General features: G+C 38.3%; 2 protein-coding genes across 2 annotated transcripts in view; one reads left to right on the plus strand and one right to left on the minus strand.

Moving 5' to 3' along the window:
- The window catches only part of ENTREP1 (endosomal transmembrane epsin interactor 1), a 29,686-nt gene extending 22,652 nt beyond the window's left edge, over positions 1 to 7,034 (plus strand). Inside the window, exons 9-11 of the mRNA XM_067315814.1 lie at positions 2,585 to 2,725; positions 4,487 to 4,776; positions 5,871 to 7,034. Of these exons, the coding sequence (XP_067171915.1) occupies positions 2,585 to 2,725; positions 4,487 to 4,776; positions 5,871 to 6,077 (638 nt within the window). The 3' untranslated portion in view covers positions 6,078 to 7,034. The remainder of the gene's footprint in view (positions 1 to 2,584; positions 2,726 to 4,486; positions 4,777 to 5,870) is intronic.
- A 4,652-nt stretch (positions 7,035 to 11,686) lies between these two features.
- The window catches only part of APBA1 (amyloid beta precursor protein binding family A member 1), a 41,883-nt gene continuing 37,642 nt past the window's right edge, over positions 11,687 to 15,927 (minus strand). Inside the window, exon 11 of the mRNA XM_067315898.1 lies at positions 11,687 to 15,703. Coding sequence (XP_067171999.1) covers positions 15,632 to 15,703 — 72 coding nt within the window. The 3' untranslated portion in view covers positions 11,687 to 15,631. The remainder of the gene's footprint in view (positions 15,704 to 15,927) is intronic.

Below are 15,927 nucleotides of genomic sequence, written 5' to 3' on the forward strand. Positions count from 1 at the left end.
AGAGATACAGAACTGTGATTGTTTTGGGGTGGTGGGAACAGGGATTAATCTCTAAAATTCAAAAAAGTTGTTTGCTTTTAAGATAGATACAATGTACAGACTTAGGGATAGCAACTATACTGCAAACAACTGAGATGTAAACACCTTTTCCTTTTGTAAGAAATAATGCCCAGTTCTAATACTCTCATTTTGCTTTGTATACATGATGGTGCCTGTTGACATTATGTTACTGATGAAGATAAGAAAAGCAAAAAAAAATAATGCTGTGCTGAGCTAAATATGGGACTTCCTCTGTTATCCAGCCTGCACTGGAAAAATTTTTAATGAGTGTCCGCATACTGGTAAAGGATCTGGCTAGATCACAAGTAGAGGCCAGACCAAACTTTGTTCAACATCGTTTCAGAAAACCATGAAATCATTCTGAGTTGTTTTCAGCCTTGCTTTTCCATTTGTTGTGGTGTACACTTGCACTTAAAACATAGTTGGCTCCCAGGTAAGCAACAGGCAACTTTTCTGATACATCCCTGGTGAACAGAAAAATCTGTTCTACTCTGATCTTCATTTTAACTTACCATTACAATGCAGATTGTCCTTTGTGCAGAAGATGGCATTGTGCCCTGCACAATGTTCACAGCATAACGATACAGAGAGTAAAGACAGATACTAAAAAAAAAAACAAAAAAACCCAAACCATTATTTGATCATGGCTTCACTTCTGCTGACTTTTATGACAAGCTGTAGGAAAACTTTGGTGTGAATTTTATCAGTTGAAATGTCCCTACTAAGTGATGACAGGAAAAAAAAGTTGATTTCCATAAAGCTGTATTTAATCAAATAACAATTCTTTCAAACTTCCCTTATAGCGAAACCAGTCTGCATGAAACTCTGAAAACAAGCGTTTGGATGCTTCTAATTTCCCATCAGCTGTGATGGCCAGAAAGAAATTCAGAAGGGTGATAGCACAAAGTTTAATCCTCAGTCTTTTCAGACAAAACTGCTGTTTCTTTCTCTGGGCACTTTGACTACAAACTGAAAAAGGATATCAAACACTAGGTTGCATGATGAGTGCCTAAAATTAAGAGAAGAGAAAACAGGAAAAGAAAATTACGGAAGAGGCAACTGTTGTGAAGTAAAGTCTCTTTAAAAAAAAAAAAGATGATGAGGCATTGTAGTATTTAAAAACTTTCTTCACAGACAGACATAAGCAAACAAGACCTGAGCTCATGTGACAAAATGCACCCTCCTCCCTATCTTTTAAACAGCTTTGTGTTCCCCCCCACCGAAATGGTTTGTAAAGAGCGATTTAAATCTTACCATGGCTGCTAAATTCAGATTCAATGACAAAGCAAGCATCTTGATAATAAAAATGAGCATTGCTTTTTCTGAATGCCAAGACAATGAATTTAAGCAAAGAAAGAAAATGCTCTGAACAGTATCTTTATTTATGTCCAGGGAAGGAGATGATAGATAGAAATTGAGGAGGTGTGCTAGAATCATGGCAGAGTAACTTCATGGGCTCTCTCAGTTGGTAGAAAGTAACAGTCTATATATAAAGACTGAACTTTTGCATGGTTTATGATGTGATAAAACTGCGGTGCCAGAGGATTTGTGTAGAACTCCATGATTCCCTTGGCATCATCAGGACTAATCCACTCTGTGTAGCTCCTGATGGAAATTAAAGCTACCCACTGCCAGCAGAACTGGGAGAGTCAAAAGCACTCCTGTCAAAGAAGATGGGAGTTTCCCTGCTGACTGTGGTGGGAACGCATCCAACCTTCTATTGATGGCTGAGGATGCTTGGCAGCTGCCCTATATCATCACACACTAGGGATACGCAACAGCTTTTAGCCAGCTATCCCTCTAACATCTGAAACATTATGAAGAATTATCAAAAGATCATGAAATCTAATTAATTCTTCAGTTTAGCAGTAAAAACAAAAAAATCCAGAATAGTAGTACCATTACCTCAAGGACTGACTGCTAGCACAACTCCACCAGCATTATTCAAGTTTTATTGATTACAGCTTCTTTAATCCTGCTTGCCATGCTTTGTTGTTAGGTCCTACTGCAACTTTCCAGGCTAGAAACTGTTTTATATAGGTTATGTCATTGTTTCTTCTTTTTAGAGATTCTAGGTTGTATTTAAGTAGGAGATAAGGTACTTTGCTAAACGAGAACAAATCTCCCAGGACTTAATTTTCGTTGATACTTCAGTCACTGGTGCTTTTCTGTTCAGTATAACAGCACAAACATTTTTAATGATGTTCTGTATAAGATATTATTTACATCATTAATTTTGCTTTTTGTTCTTGCATAAGAAAGATTATTTTTTTCCTTGTACGATGCCAGGTGCCATCAGACGGAAGTACAAAACTAGACCTGAGGAAAAATAAGTGGCTTCACTCAGCTACTCACTAAAAGGGAATTGCCTGTATCACAGCATATAATTTCACCTTGAGGAAAACGAGGAGTGTTTAACTGGAGGATTAATTAACAGATAAAAGGAATTCAGGCAAATCTTTATTTTATGATCTGCTTTACTGTGACTTCTTTTACTTCACCTTTACTATTCCTGATTACTCAGGTGAAGAAATGCCTAAGTATTCCAGCAGAGTGAGCCTTTCACCTTCAAATGCAAACCCAGTGCCTGCAGACAAGAGAGCCTTCAATCCTCTACAGAAACGGTCCAAAAGTGACCCTGTGCTGCACTGCCTACTGCCTCAAGGTGACTTGATTTTTCTGTATCAGTGCTTTTATGTAATGAATTCTAACAAGGACATCATTATCAGAAAAGGTAATACTTTAAACCTACAAAGTGACAAAATCAACTACTGTCTCCCAACAAAGTACCTACATTAGAGCAAACAATTTGCTTCATCATATCCTTCCCCTCCCCCCATCTTAGTCGAGCTTCCCTTTAGGCTTACACAGCTGAGAACAGGGTCTGTATTAGGTATTACCTGTTTGGGGGAGGAGGGAAGATGAGGAAGAGGGAAAACTTGGGACATTTTTATGGTAACATCTAAAACCACTTAAGGGCATGTGTTGATGCAAGCGATGATTGAAAGCAAAATTAGCTTAGGTATGAGCATCTAAATTTGAATCACTTTTCTTCTCCCTTCATAGCATCAACCCCCCCCCCCAAAAAACCCAAGCCAAACAAACTCCCACAGTGGACATCCCGTGAACTCTGCCATAGCTACTTTTGGGGGTCAATGATCCAATTCAGTTGCTGTGGGAAAACTGCTGGTGTGGCTGCACAGTTCTTGTTTCTGTTGACAGTCTTAAAAATCTAGTCAGAGTCCTGCAGTCTTTATTAGAGGGCTTTGGAATCCCCACAGTAGTTGCTGATACATTTTTAGCACTCAGAAGTAAGTGGAGAGGTGGCATGTTAGTAACAACCATTTATTTTGAATATTGAGAACATGCCTGTATGGATTATCACTATTCTATGGAACGTTTTCATGCCTCTACTGTGTCATGTTTTTTTCTGCCTTCCTCCTATCCACTTCCACCACAGTACTCCAGAGAATCTGCTGCTGAAGCAGTAGTTAAATGATACAGAGCCTATTCACAGCTGTGGAAACAGAACAGGGTGTTTCTGCTGTAGATGGAATCCATCTATCAGAAGCAATTGGGCCTTTTAGGCTTAATGTGTAATTGAGATTAGGTCTATTCAGCATTGGACCTGAAAGTGAAATACATAGCTGCTGCAGAAATGGAAGTCAGCTCCTTTAACAAGGGAAGTTGTTTCAGGTTAGTTCATCCTCTCTTGCAGGAAGGTTTTGGCTCTTCTGCTGGAATTGTTGTTGTATTTGGCATAATGCCAACATTAAAGGACTACGTGAATAATCTATAAGAAGTCCTCTCATTTATTTATCTGTTTAACAATAATGACTTCTATTTAGGCTAAAAGCAGTGGAATTGACTCCCTGCTACCCCTTGCTTAGCCCTCCCAAAGTCATTTTGAATGGATTTTTTTTTTCAAGTATAACTTCCACTTTTTAATATTACTGGTTTCCAGCTTGAGAAAAAATTATTTCCAGCTAGCTTGTAACCAGCCCTCTTGACTGGTTAAGTTAAGTTACATAAAGTTTAGGAGACTACTAGCAAACTGTATTCAACCTGTCTTGTATGACTTTATGTTAATGTTAATGCTAAATGCTCATTTCCACTCTAATCATTCTGATTAGAAGCAAAAGAGAAGGGAACTGATGTATACAAATGGCAAACTTCACTTCCACAAAAATGTTCCTCCAGACTCTTTTTTTGACATATGATATGCGCTGAAGGTTTTTTCTCCAATAAGTAAATCCAGTACAGAGTGAGCAATACCTGCAACCCTGATTGTGCCAGACTTACTTAAGTTTTACTTGGTTAAACTGTGCACTAAATCATCACTGAATCAGTACTGAAATCTCACAGGATGTGTTTATCAGTACTGTGAACTAAGTAAATAATTGTTTATTTTGATCTTTGTCTTTAGGTCCAGTGCTAAGCTGTGAAGCTGCAACTCAGACTGAATTAAAACCAGAACTTGATACTGTCACTTTGCGGAGGAGTTTGAGAGCAAGAGCTTCGAGGACAAGACCCCGATCTTTGATAGACTATAAGTCCTATATAGACACAAAGCTGCTTGTAGCACGCTTCCTAGGGCAGTCCTCCTGCGGCATGACCCCTGACATACATGAATTGGTGGAAAGTATCAAGTCTGTTTTAAAATCAGATGAAGAACACATGGTGGAAGCTATCACCAGTGCCACCTTTCTTGAGCAGGTAGTTTTATTACTGTATTCAAGATGATGTGCAAAACCAAAGCCGGCCTTGGTTTGGGAGTGTACATTTCCAAATGTACACTGTGTTTCAAATTTTTGAACCCAGTTTAGCTTCACTATTATTTCGGCTTCATTTGGGGAACATACAAGAGGCCCATCCCACAGGACCAGGCAGAGTTTTTCAGAAGACTGAACAGCATGCATACTTGAAGGAGATGATAGTCCTGTGTGGTGGAATCATGAATTGTAAAAAACATGATAATACCGCACATGGTAGGGGAGAAGGAAGAGATATTACAAAGCTTTTATAATTGGAAGCTGGAAAGAACAGAGACTAACAAGAAAATTTTCATGTAAAACGCACTAGAAGCAATTTTTTGTGGTGGGCTTGCAGGATAAATTTAAGTCCTATTACTAAGGGGAGAAAGCAGAAAGCAGAAAATAATGGGCTTACATTAAAGGAATGAGTATTTAAAAGTTTAGATATTGCAGACTTTGTCTAAATGTTTGGGTAGCATATAGAGCATTTGAAGGATGGGTTGATTCAAATATGGTACAAGTGATTTGCTATAAGAGCTGGTTTTGGTTTGAGTTCTCACAAAAAAAAAACAAATTATAATTTGGGTTTTGGAAACAAAGTGAGATTTCCCACTGCCACCTACTGTCAATATAAGCATCAACTAATTTGACAAAAGTAGCTGAAACACATTTCCTTATGGGTGTCTTAAATCTTTATCTTCCTCAGAGCACACTAGCCTGAAGCTTGTTACAATCCCGTGACTTTTGCAGGAAGTAACATTTGGATTCCTATGAAACAGTAACTGGTATGCCTGGCTTGGGGTGAGCTAATTCTTGTGCAGCTTCTTTGAAAGAAAAGTGAGGAATGAAAACACTCGGTGTTTTTTCCCATAGGATTGCTCTTCCCATACCTCCTTAGCAAATACCAGTCACTTGTCCAAAATTAATGAGGCATCACTTAGTATTGTCTATTAAAAAAAAAAATCTACAACTAGACTCTTTGTATTGGGTAAGAAGCTATTTTAATGGAAATAGAACCTGAAAACAAACCTCATTTTACTTTTTTTCCTTTTAAAGGTGATGGTCCCTGCCCAGCAAGCAATGTCATCAAGGGCCTGTGTGCTACCTTTTAGACGACATCCTGGATTGCTGCACCTGGAGAGCTGTGGTGATTTGAGTACTTTTACGACAGCTGAAAGTCACTTAGCAGAGAGAAGGATCCAGGGACTAGAACATGAACGGCCTCACAGTCTTATTGGAGTTGTAAGGGAAACTGTACTGTGAGTTGATTTCTCTCTGTTCCTCAGTAGAGCATTTCTGTCAGACATACTTGCTGAACAGGAAAATCATCTCTGAGAAGTAGGTGGAAGAATGTGTTGCTAATCCACTTTTTATACCCTCCTGCTCAGACTCCTAAGAGGAAGCTCACTCTACAAAACCTTTTTATCAGTTTCCAAGCTGGCCTTTAAACTGGGCTATTCAGGTGCAACTACCATGTTTGTGATACACTGTTCTTTTGCACCTCTGTAGTCTGTCACCACTTAGGATGCAATTGTTTTTGATACTCAGTTTACAAGAGATATGGTAGAATGGTTCTATGCCTTGGTTTATCTGAGGTGAGGCAAAAACAGTTATGCATGTGTGCACTTTGTATCTCACTGAAGAATACAGGTCAGAGTCAATGCCCGTGTTTATATGGTGTAAATTACTGTTGCTTCATTGATTTTTAGCAATTTACTTCCTAGTAGAGGTGCTTCTTATGTATCAGCAGCCATCCATGCTGAAAGCATTTACCATTCACACAGCCATCTCCAATCCTCTGCAAATGCGCAGATAACTACCTGATGTTGTTTTGGCAACATTAGCCACTAGGCCAAAGTGACCCATGAGTTGACACTCCCTGGCTAATACATAAATGCATAAGACAGTTGACTCAAGCTGTTGACTGCAGCTACTTGTCAAGCTCTATTCTGTATGTATGCTGCTAACTCGGAATACACGAAGTGTTTCCAGAGGCTGGGATCAGGCACACAGTGTTTATTTCCAAAGCTAGTTGTAGCCTTCTGGAACTCAGCAGGATGACTAAGTATTCCTGCTGTTATTTTAAAGATTAAAGCTTTTTATTTTTCAGTAGGAAAGCTGTTTAATAATTGTTAGATGAAGCTATAAGTAAGTGAATTTTAATTAAGCTTCTTCAGAAGGAGAAACTGTTCATGCAGTTTGACTCATGAAAGATGATAACTTGAGTAAAATAAAATGTTTACTCTGGAATTGGTGGGTTTCTTTCATGTCTGGTAAGGCACTTATGTTAGGGCTCTTAAGATTTCTGGAGCATGGGCATATTGATGTATTCTCTCAGAAGTAAGAACACAGCCAGAAAAAATTGTGGGGGTTTTTTCTTGTCTTGGGGGGAAAAAAAAAACACCACAAGAACCCACTACTCCACTGTAGTAGCTCTTACCTCAGCTCTATTAAATTTTTCAACTCCATTACAGTTAACACTCAAGTTCTTTTTACATGCATCATCTTAAGTGGGAGTTCTTCTCGATCTTCCATATTAGCTTCCTCTTCCTAGTTTATCATTCCCCTTCTAAAACTAGGTTGTAGTAAAGGAGAATTATGCCCCCTCCGTTAATGCAAACACTGTTTCCAGTAGCTTTTAACAGCTCATGCCTGGTTTTACATTCAGTATAACCCCCTGTCACTTATTGGGGAAAAAGTCTGCAAGGTCCCTGGGCTCTAAGTCAGGTTGCAGTATAAATTTAAGCTTTGAAAAACCTGATTAGAAATCACTTAATTGCTTACCATCTCAGTGGAGTAGGACTAACCTGAATTAAGGTTAGCAGCTATTGGACAGTGTTTCAAAGGGTAGGTAAATGCTTCAGGTAAAAGGAAAAAATAAAATCAGAATTCAATAAATTATTTGTTTACCATAGCAGTTAATTTCCGATTGACAGGGTAATTACTCAAGGACAAGTAAAACACAATTACTTATAAAACCTATCAATCAAGTTATTGTCTAGGTAAGCTGCTGTTCCCTTAGTGAGCTGCAAAAACCATGAACTGTTGAACTAGTCAGTCATGCTTTAACAGATATTGAAAAAAACCAAGATGGCAACAGAAGTTGCTCCACAAGAGGAAAAGGTAAAAAATATATATATATTCAGAGTTGTCAGCTTCCCTGAACAAATATTCACCACCCATATTTTATTATCGCAGGCTTCTCTAGAAGATCTAATGCCAATCCCATTGAGTGTTTCAGAGACCTGGGCCAGGTCTATGTCCAGTGTGCTCTACAAGTATACAGTCTAGCTTCAGAGGCAGAATACACAAGCCAGGACACTTTATTTCAGGTCAGGAGGCCATCTGTTCTCTACATATCTTATGTAACATACCTGCAATTTTTTTGTAGCTGAATCAGTGCACAAAAGTAGTACTGGAATTCCCAGATTTCTTGGAGACTGGCCTGAATGCCAAGCGGGCGAGCTTCTCTAATCAGGCTATGCTCAGTTCTCCACCAGTGACTTGACAACCATACCAGCTTTGGACTGGGCAATCAGGTTCTTGCTAACTGCAAGGGTTTTGTATATATTTATATTCCATTCTGTCTGCTAGCACCCAGCTCCTTGAACCACCCCTAAACCCTAACATGGCAGCTTGACTGCCATGAATTTACAACCCCATTTCTGACAGGTGACTACTACTATTCTCTGGCACAGTGATCCAGAGAATAAGAAATATTGGTAGATAGGAAGCAAATCTAGCACAAAATAATCCTGTTGCATCCTGTTAAGGACACTTAACACATTTAATACTATTATTTCCACAATTCTAAAACATGCACCAGTTTCAAGAGGTACAAGATGTCTAGCAGCTAACTTTAATCATCACAATTTCATACTGTGCCAAACTAGCATAACATGGGTCTTCATTAGCAAGGATTTTTTTGTAGACAAGCTTTTGCAAACAAGCTGTTTAGAGCCTATTTAAGGCAGGTGACAGTGCAGCCCTTGGCAACAGAAGAATTATCTTCATTTACTTAAGTTTTTTTTTCCCCTCTTCAAGAAAAAGTTTATGCAAACCTCTTTCATTAGAACCAGTCTCCTACCAGCACTTTCTTTTTTTAACATTAACCTACCAGCTTTATGAGCTACCTTATGTTCAAAAGATAAACTTCTCCCCTGCAATCCAATTGCAAATGCAGCCTCATTTCCCTTCCAGGTGGCCTTCAGAACCAATGAAAAACATTCTCCCTTCACCAACAGCACTCTCTCAAACACAGATGCCATAACAGTCTTTCTCCAACTTTTTTGTCCAATGAAAAAGCCACTAGTCAGATCAGTGAAAATTTTTTAGTGGGAGAGAAGCTGCCTTCTTTGCCCCAGACCACCTCATTCGAAAAAAGGGGGACACAATACTCATTGCTGTCTGTCATACCATATGTCTTCCACTGCTGTCAGGGCAAGTCCCCTGTGCAGTCTCGCCTAAGGAAACCCTTCATGAGAAGGAGCAGAACAGACACCTCCTCATGTGGCAGAGAAATTCGCAGAGGCCATGGAAGAAGTTGTATGGGATAGAATATGGAGGAAAGAAAAGACTGTGAGAAGATAAAGAGAAGATAAGAACAACATCAGTGCAGTAAGTGTAGGAATAACATCAGTGCAACAAGTGCAAGCAAGAAGGATGGACTTAAAATGAAAAAAAAAAAATCTGTATCTGGTTTCAGTTTCCATCTATAAAAGTCATTCTTATGTCTTGTCCCTACTCTCCCTGCCCAAATAACACATGTGCATTCAGACTTATCAGAAATGACAGGCTGGTGGAAGGCAACGGCACAAGCTTGTCAGCCAGTTGCTTAGGATTCAGAGCCACATTTTTCTGTTGTCTTACTTCAGTTATCTGTAAAAGTATACAGTGGGGATAAATACTGCACAGAATTGCTGCTGTGAAAGCAGAAGAATTAGCATAAACCATAGATATGTTGTTTGGCTGAACTGGAATAGAAATGTTTAAAATAGATACTAGGTTTCAATATTGCAAATAAAAATTCTAGAGAGCTGACGGAGGAGATTTCTCAGAGAAGAGTCACACCGAGGTGGTTAGTGGCAAAGGAAAGGGGGGGATATCCAAAAACATTGTACTAGCAAAGGAAAAAAAAGTCACTTTTAGAGTATATTACAAGAACAGCAGTACTTAAGGTTGAGCTTTACAACAATAATCAACCTCTAAGTATAAGCCATAGTTCTCTTCCCATATGTGCTGCAGTTACTGACAATACAAAGCTCAGAGAAGAATATCTTAATTAACATGCTAGCCGTTAAGATTCTTTGGTTTCTTAAGAATTGCTGCTGCCCTCCCTCAGAAAGGTCAGAATACAAATTCATGGATAATCTCTTTATACATAAATTGACCAATCTCATCAATACCCTAGTCTCCAAGTCAACAGTTTCTTCAATGCATTATGACTATTACACATACCCTATGGCCTACAGTTCCACAGTTGTTACACTGTCCAAGAGGAAGAAAAAAAATCTACCAGGGATGCACATGCACAATCTAGGCATCTTATGCTCCACCTTTTTTAAAGTTACTAAATGGAAAAAACTTCTTGGCTCTTAAGTTTGATAACCCGTGCAGGAATCATATCCATTTCTTGTGGCAGCAGCTACTAGCAAGATTTAAAGACCTTGCCACTTATCAGTAATATGGTTTAAATGAATACAGACACTCAGATACAAAACAGGCTTTCAATAAAAACCACTGTTCAGTGTTCTATAACTATGTTTTATAAAATAAGACTCTTAGTTAGTAAACTGTAATTAAAATAGAAGCTGTCTGGAGGAAGTTCTCTTCCTTCTGCTCTTTTGCTCCAGTAATCTTCTCATTTAATAGTGGGACATTATTCTTGCCTAACTGAAAGAACCAGAAACAAAAATCCAAAGAATATGTTCTGCACTGAACATTTAAATCACAGTATTATGGGTGCTGCCATAATCCCAGCCTGTGTCAGTCCCCATAAACTATCAGCACCACTCATCCGGCCTGCAAGGCATTTCAGGGTGCTGGCACTGGGCAGGGGAGGTCAGTCATTCTTCCAGCGTGGGTCCAAACCATTAAAACACTGGGGGTGAGAGCAAGAAAAATGCCCCATATTAACATAACGATCTGTGAGATTTATATCTGTATTTGCTAACTGGAATTTTGTAATTAAGCTTATCCAGTGAAATGTAGAAAAAAAATGCAATATAGAAATCAGAATGTAAAGTTTTAACAGGAGTGAAAACTAGCTTAGAAACAGGAGGAGGATGGAGGTTGGTGTGCAGGGAAACAAAGGAAGAGAGTTAAACCTGTTACTCTGCACCATTTACTGAATATTTTGAGATTTTCCAATCTATCACTTAAGCAAAGAATGTGAAAAGTTAAGATGTACTTCTCTTGGCTGTTTTGGCAATGTGTGTATTTCATGTTATGATTAGCAACTTGGTGCCTGAAGGTCCAAGTTCAATTTTCTTCTGGATCAAGTGTAGCATATATATTCTTTTCTGTAGATTGAAAGTTCTCATGACAATCTGTGGTGCACAGAAAGTCCTTTGAGACCTTACATGAAGAAACACACCTTTGTTGGCTTTTGCTAGCTGACTTTCAAATACCATCATGTTGTTCATAATCAATCTCCGATTATACAAATATTTCTCAGCTTTAGCACAGGCAGTCCCACAATTTATTCTAAGGCCAGACATACTGCAATTCTAAGTCTTTTTTATTCAAACTCTGTTAGGTCTTTCAGAATAAATCATACTAATAACCCTGGAAGGAAAATAACAGCTTCAGAAATGGTAATAAAGCAAAAAGTATTTTTAGTAAAATCTCATTTATGAAAAAAGCATGTTTAAGATTATTCAGACAATGAAGTAGTATTTCTGTCATATGGAAGGTATCTTTCAATAATATATTTTTGGAAGATTCAAACTTGGTAATAGTTCACACAGTAAAAACTGGGATGCAACCTTAGATACGGAGTAAGTTTCATTTAGGAGCAGCTGTTTCATTTATTACCTGAAAATAATGCAGTTTTAAAAATAAAGTTAATAGCATTGGTTCATATCTGCAAACATAAATATACTATTACTCCAAACTAAGTGAAAAAAGGAAATACCTTCCAAGCATTCATGCATTCAACATTGGCAAGGCAAATCTTAGGGTAGTATCAGCAAACTCTCAGCCTCATCTGAGGTATTTTTGTTTTGTATTTTATTGTTGCAAATCTTACAGACATTAGCACTCTGTTAAATAAAGGAATGTAGCACAGTAAATACATCACAACAAAATAGCTGGCCAGAACCCCCTCCCCCAACAACAACAAAAAAAACCCCAAATCTTCTTCCACTCCCTCCCCCAAATCAAACCACTGCAGCTTCATTATAGAGGTCAGAGACCTGTGGCAAAAAAACATCAGAGGAATTACATTCAGTAGATGTGCAGTATCAACATTCCAGGCTCACATATATTTATATATATATATTTATATTTATATATAGAGATCATTGAGTTAAGTGTTTACAAAGAACAATATTGTTACAAATACAATACTATACTTTTCCCAACGCTTTACAATAATTTCTATTCACCCTCTTTACAGAACAATAGTACAACTTCATATTCTAGGTACTGTGCTAAATATGTACAAGAGATCTCAACCACACTGCCATCTTCAGAAACATATTATTTAATTTAGAAAATAAGCAAAAAAACCCAACAGCAAACAAATCTGGAAATCCCAGCAAATTTGAACAAGATTCAAAAAAAAAAAAAAAAAGGCATGAAACTTGCCAATAAAAAAGTGTAAAGGATATTTCATCCTTAATGTAAACATTGAAGAGTTCATTAGAATGTATGAAGCAGTGAGGAAGGAAAGAAGAATTTCAGGCCTGTCACTGAAGAAGGAAATGTAAAACAGCAGTTTGTTCCTTTGAATCCATTAAGAATTCACATACATAATCTAACAAATGCTGCACTAGTCTAGAGAAATGCCAACTCTCCCTTTTGAGCTCACTCTTCTTAAAACTCTTTCCCTTTACAAACTGAAACGGGATTGCTTACAAGACTGTTATCAGGAGCGTACGCACACTACAGACCTCCCAGCATAGAAATCTTACACAGATGTTGTAATTGGAACAACTAAGACTCTTTGCCAGGTTCTGAACCTGCAATTATTCACTCCCTTAATGCTAGGCACCTATTTGTGATTTACTGTGAAGTGAACTGGTTAAGCACTCAAGTGCCAATAACGAGGCATAAACTTGACTGCCAAGATAATAGCCTTGTTTTCAAACGCACAGTTGTACCATCCCTAAGTACTTTTGCATGTTTAGGTCTCCAACATCACCTAGTGGAGAGAATTAAAGACCCTGCCACACAAGTTGGACAGAACCACAAAAGCAACAAGTGAAGCTGAGGGCGTAAACGTAGCAGGAATCAGAAGCATGATAACTGTGTCTTCAAGAGTTTGCTGAGTTTCCTCAGGCAACTTATGTAAAGGCTGCACTGTATATAATCTTCTGAATTATACACTGTTATATATCATATTTACATATATTACTATATATATGGAAAGTTCTGAAAAAAGTTCAAATGATCATCATAAACTGATGTCTACAGTTAAACAATATACTCACAAGTCATTCACTATCTATTTGCATCAGGCTGGTAGCAGAGGTAAGTACTAACCTGAAATACTAATACCACTCTCTTGTGCAATCTGCTATTCCAAGATTGGGATTAAATTATGTAACAACAAGAACTGCAGTAAATCAAGTCATTGTACATTAATATCACACTAAAATATATTCACTTACTACAATAGTGTATGCACCATTCCATCATCTCCCTTAAATATTTACTGCCCACTGAAATACAAAGTTCATTCTTTCTCTCTGATTAGCCCATGGATTTCCATGGTTTCTGAAAGCCAAAAATGGACCTCTGGCAACAGATGGAAAGCAAGTGCTCAGTGGCTCTCACTGACAGAAATATGCATGTGCGCACACACACACATGCACACACAGAAACACACACACCCATATCCACGAATCTGGAGAATTCTCTAGGTATCATTACTGGTCTGCAAGCAACACTTACACTGCACAGTCCACCCCACAATAACTGGAGAAACCAATGACTGTGACCATCACCACATTTTCAGAACAGAGGGCCGGAGTGGGTGCATGTATGTGTTTGTGTGCATGTGTCTGTCCTGCACTTGTTTGCATCTCACTGAGCCTTTCTATCACAGACACAGCAGAAGCTGTTCATTAGAAAGAAAAAAAAAAAAAATCAAGGCATTAGCCTGCCCTAAATGCATGATTTGGTTTTGGTGGAAGCATCAGTATGCAGTCCTGGTGAAATGTAACCACAGAGCATAGAGTTTTTTTTGTCTTGCTTGGAAGAAGAGCCTCTGCTTTTTAAAAAACAAAACAAAACAAAATCTTTTTTCCCCTTTTGTTTACAGCATGAAAGTTAGAGGCCAATCAAATCCTAGATTTCATATATCCCTACAGTATATCTTCTTCATACAAGTGCATATAGTACACGCAAATATCTTTTAAGTATCATACATATGGGAAAAAAAATCACAAGTTAACTTATATAACAAAATAAACTGATTCCCACCTTACCTCTCCCACTGTTATCTATGTCATGAACTAAAGAAAAAGTCGATACAATTAGACAGGTCTTTGGACAAAAATATATGTCAAAACTGGCTCAGAGAACAAAATTACTTATAATGGTATGCAGATCTCTCATATTCAAGCTTCATAAATAGCAAGCACAATTTTAAAAATGTCTATATACACTGGCACACTTGGCTGTGTGCACCAAATCTGGAAGTAAGAGCCTAGAAAAAGTGGAGCTACTCAGGAGATCCCCTTGCTATTTCTCTTGCAGATATTTAAAGATCCTCCCCCCAGTCCCATTTCATTTAACTTCTAAAATAGGCAGGGGACTATAAAAGACATGTTGCATTTAGAAACAAAGTAGAAGAAAATGAAGAGACAGAAACTCAGGGTGAGGAGGGGCAGCTGTAAAAAATGCCTCCCCAAATTACTTGGTGTAAGTAATGCAATTGTAACACATTCCAGCAAGTCCCAGAGTACCTTTTGGAGTTCTGTTATCCTGAATTGATGATAGAGGGGAATTAAAAGGTGTGCATTTGGACAGTTGGTTTTACCACAGCAGCATTTACTCATTCTTCATAAGCATGTAATTCTTCATTGAGGATGAAACTTATTCTTTTGGTATTCTACCTTCCCTACAAATAAAAAACTTTAACATTGAGCTCAGTGCCTGTAGGGAAATAGTGGAAGAGAAGCAAAGCAACATGCGTGGTGTCCAAGAGAGCACTTTACCCTATCATTGTAATTATTTGGTAAAGTCAGCTTTGCTTTAGCAACACTTACTCATGTTGTCAAATTATAGCCACAGAAATAAAACTGACTATGTAGCACAAATACAGTTAATCCTTTTTGTGAACCCAGCTGTGAACACTGCTGCTGTTATTTGCCTATTCTGCATGTGGAACTGCATAAAGCTTCATTTGTAAAGGGATGCAACCAAAACAGTCCCATGGATATATCTTCCCCCTTCCCCATAAACAGGGAAATGGTGGGGAATGGGAGAAAAAGGGAGGGAGGAAGGAAGGAAGAAAGGGAGAGAGAGCGCGCATGTGTGTGTGAGAGAGAAAAAAATGTCTCTGCAGACACAAAAATGCAGCACTAGAGACACAAGCACTAACGAGGAAAAACATCCTCCATGCACTTTGTGAAGGTGAGGTGTCGGCCTTAGATGTAAACTGGTTGCTCTTGAGCAGTCAACAGCCTGTACATGGCAGCTGGCATAGTCTTCATATGAATCTAGAGAAGATAAAACAAGTTAATCCTACCATGCATGCTACCATGGCACACTGGGGAAGGAACTTGCTAAGGTCATACAGGACAGAAGGAAAAGCTGAAGCCTGGGAGTTTTCATACCCCTATTAAAGTATCACAGATGGTGATTTTATGAAATACGGAGCATCAACCAACTATCTAAAGTTGTGAGCACTTTATCAGGGTGTTTCTAGAACATATGAAAACTA

The sequence above is a fragment of the Apteryx mantelli genome, chromosome Z (genome assembly GCF_036417845.1).
Source record: "Apteryx mantelli isolate bAptMan1 chromosome Z, bAptMan1.hap1, whole genome shotgun sequence".
NCBI classification, from domain to species: domain Eukaryota; kingdom Metazoa; phylum Chordata; class Aves; order Apterygiformes; family Apterygidae; genus Apteryx; species Apteryx mantelli.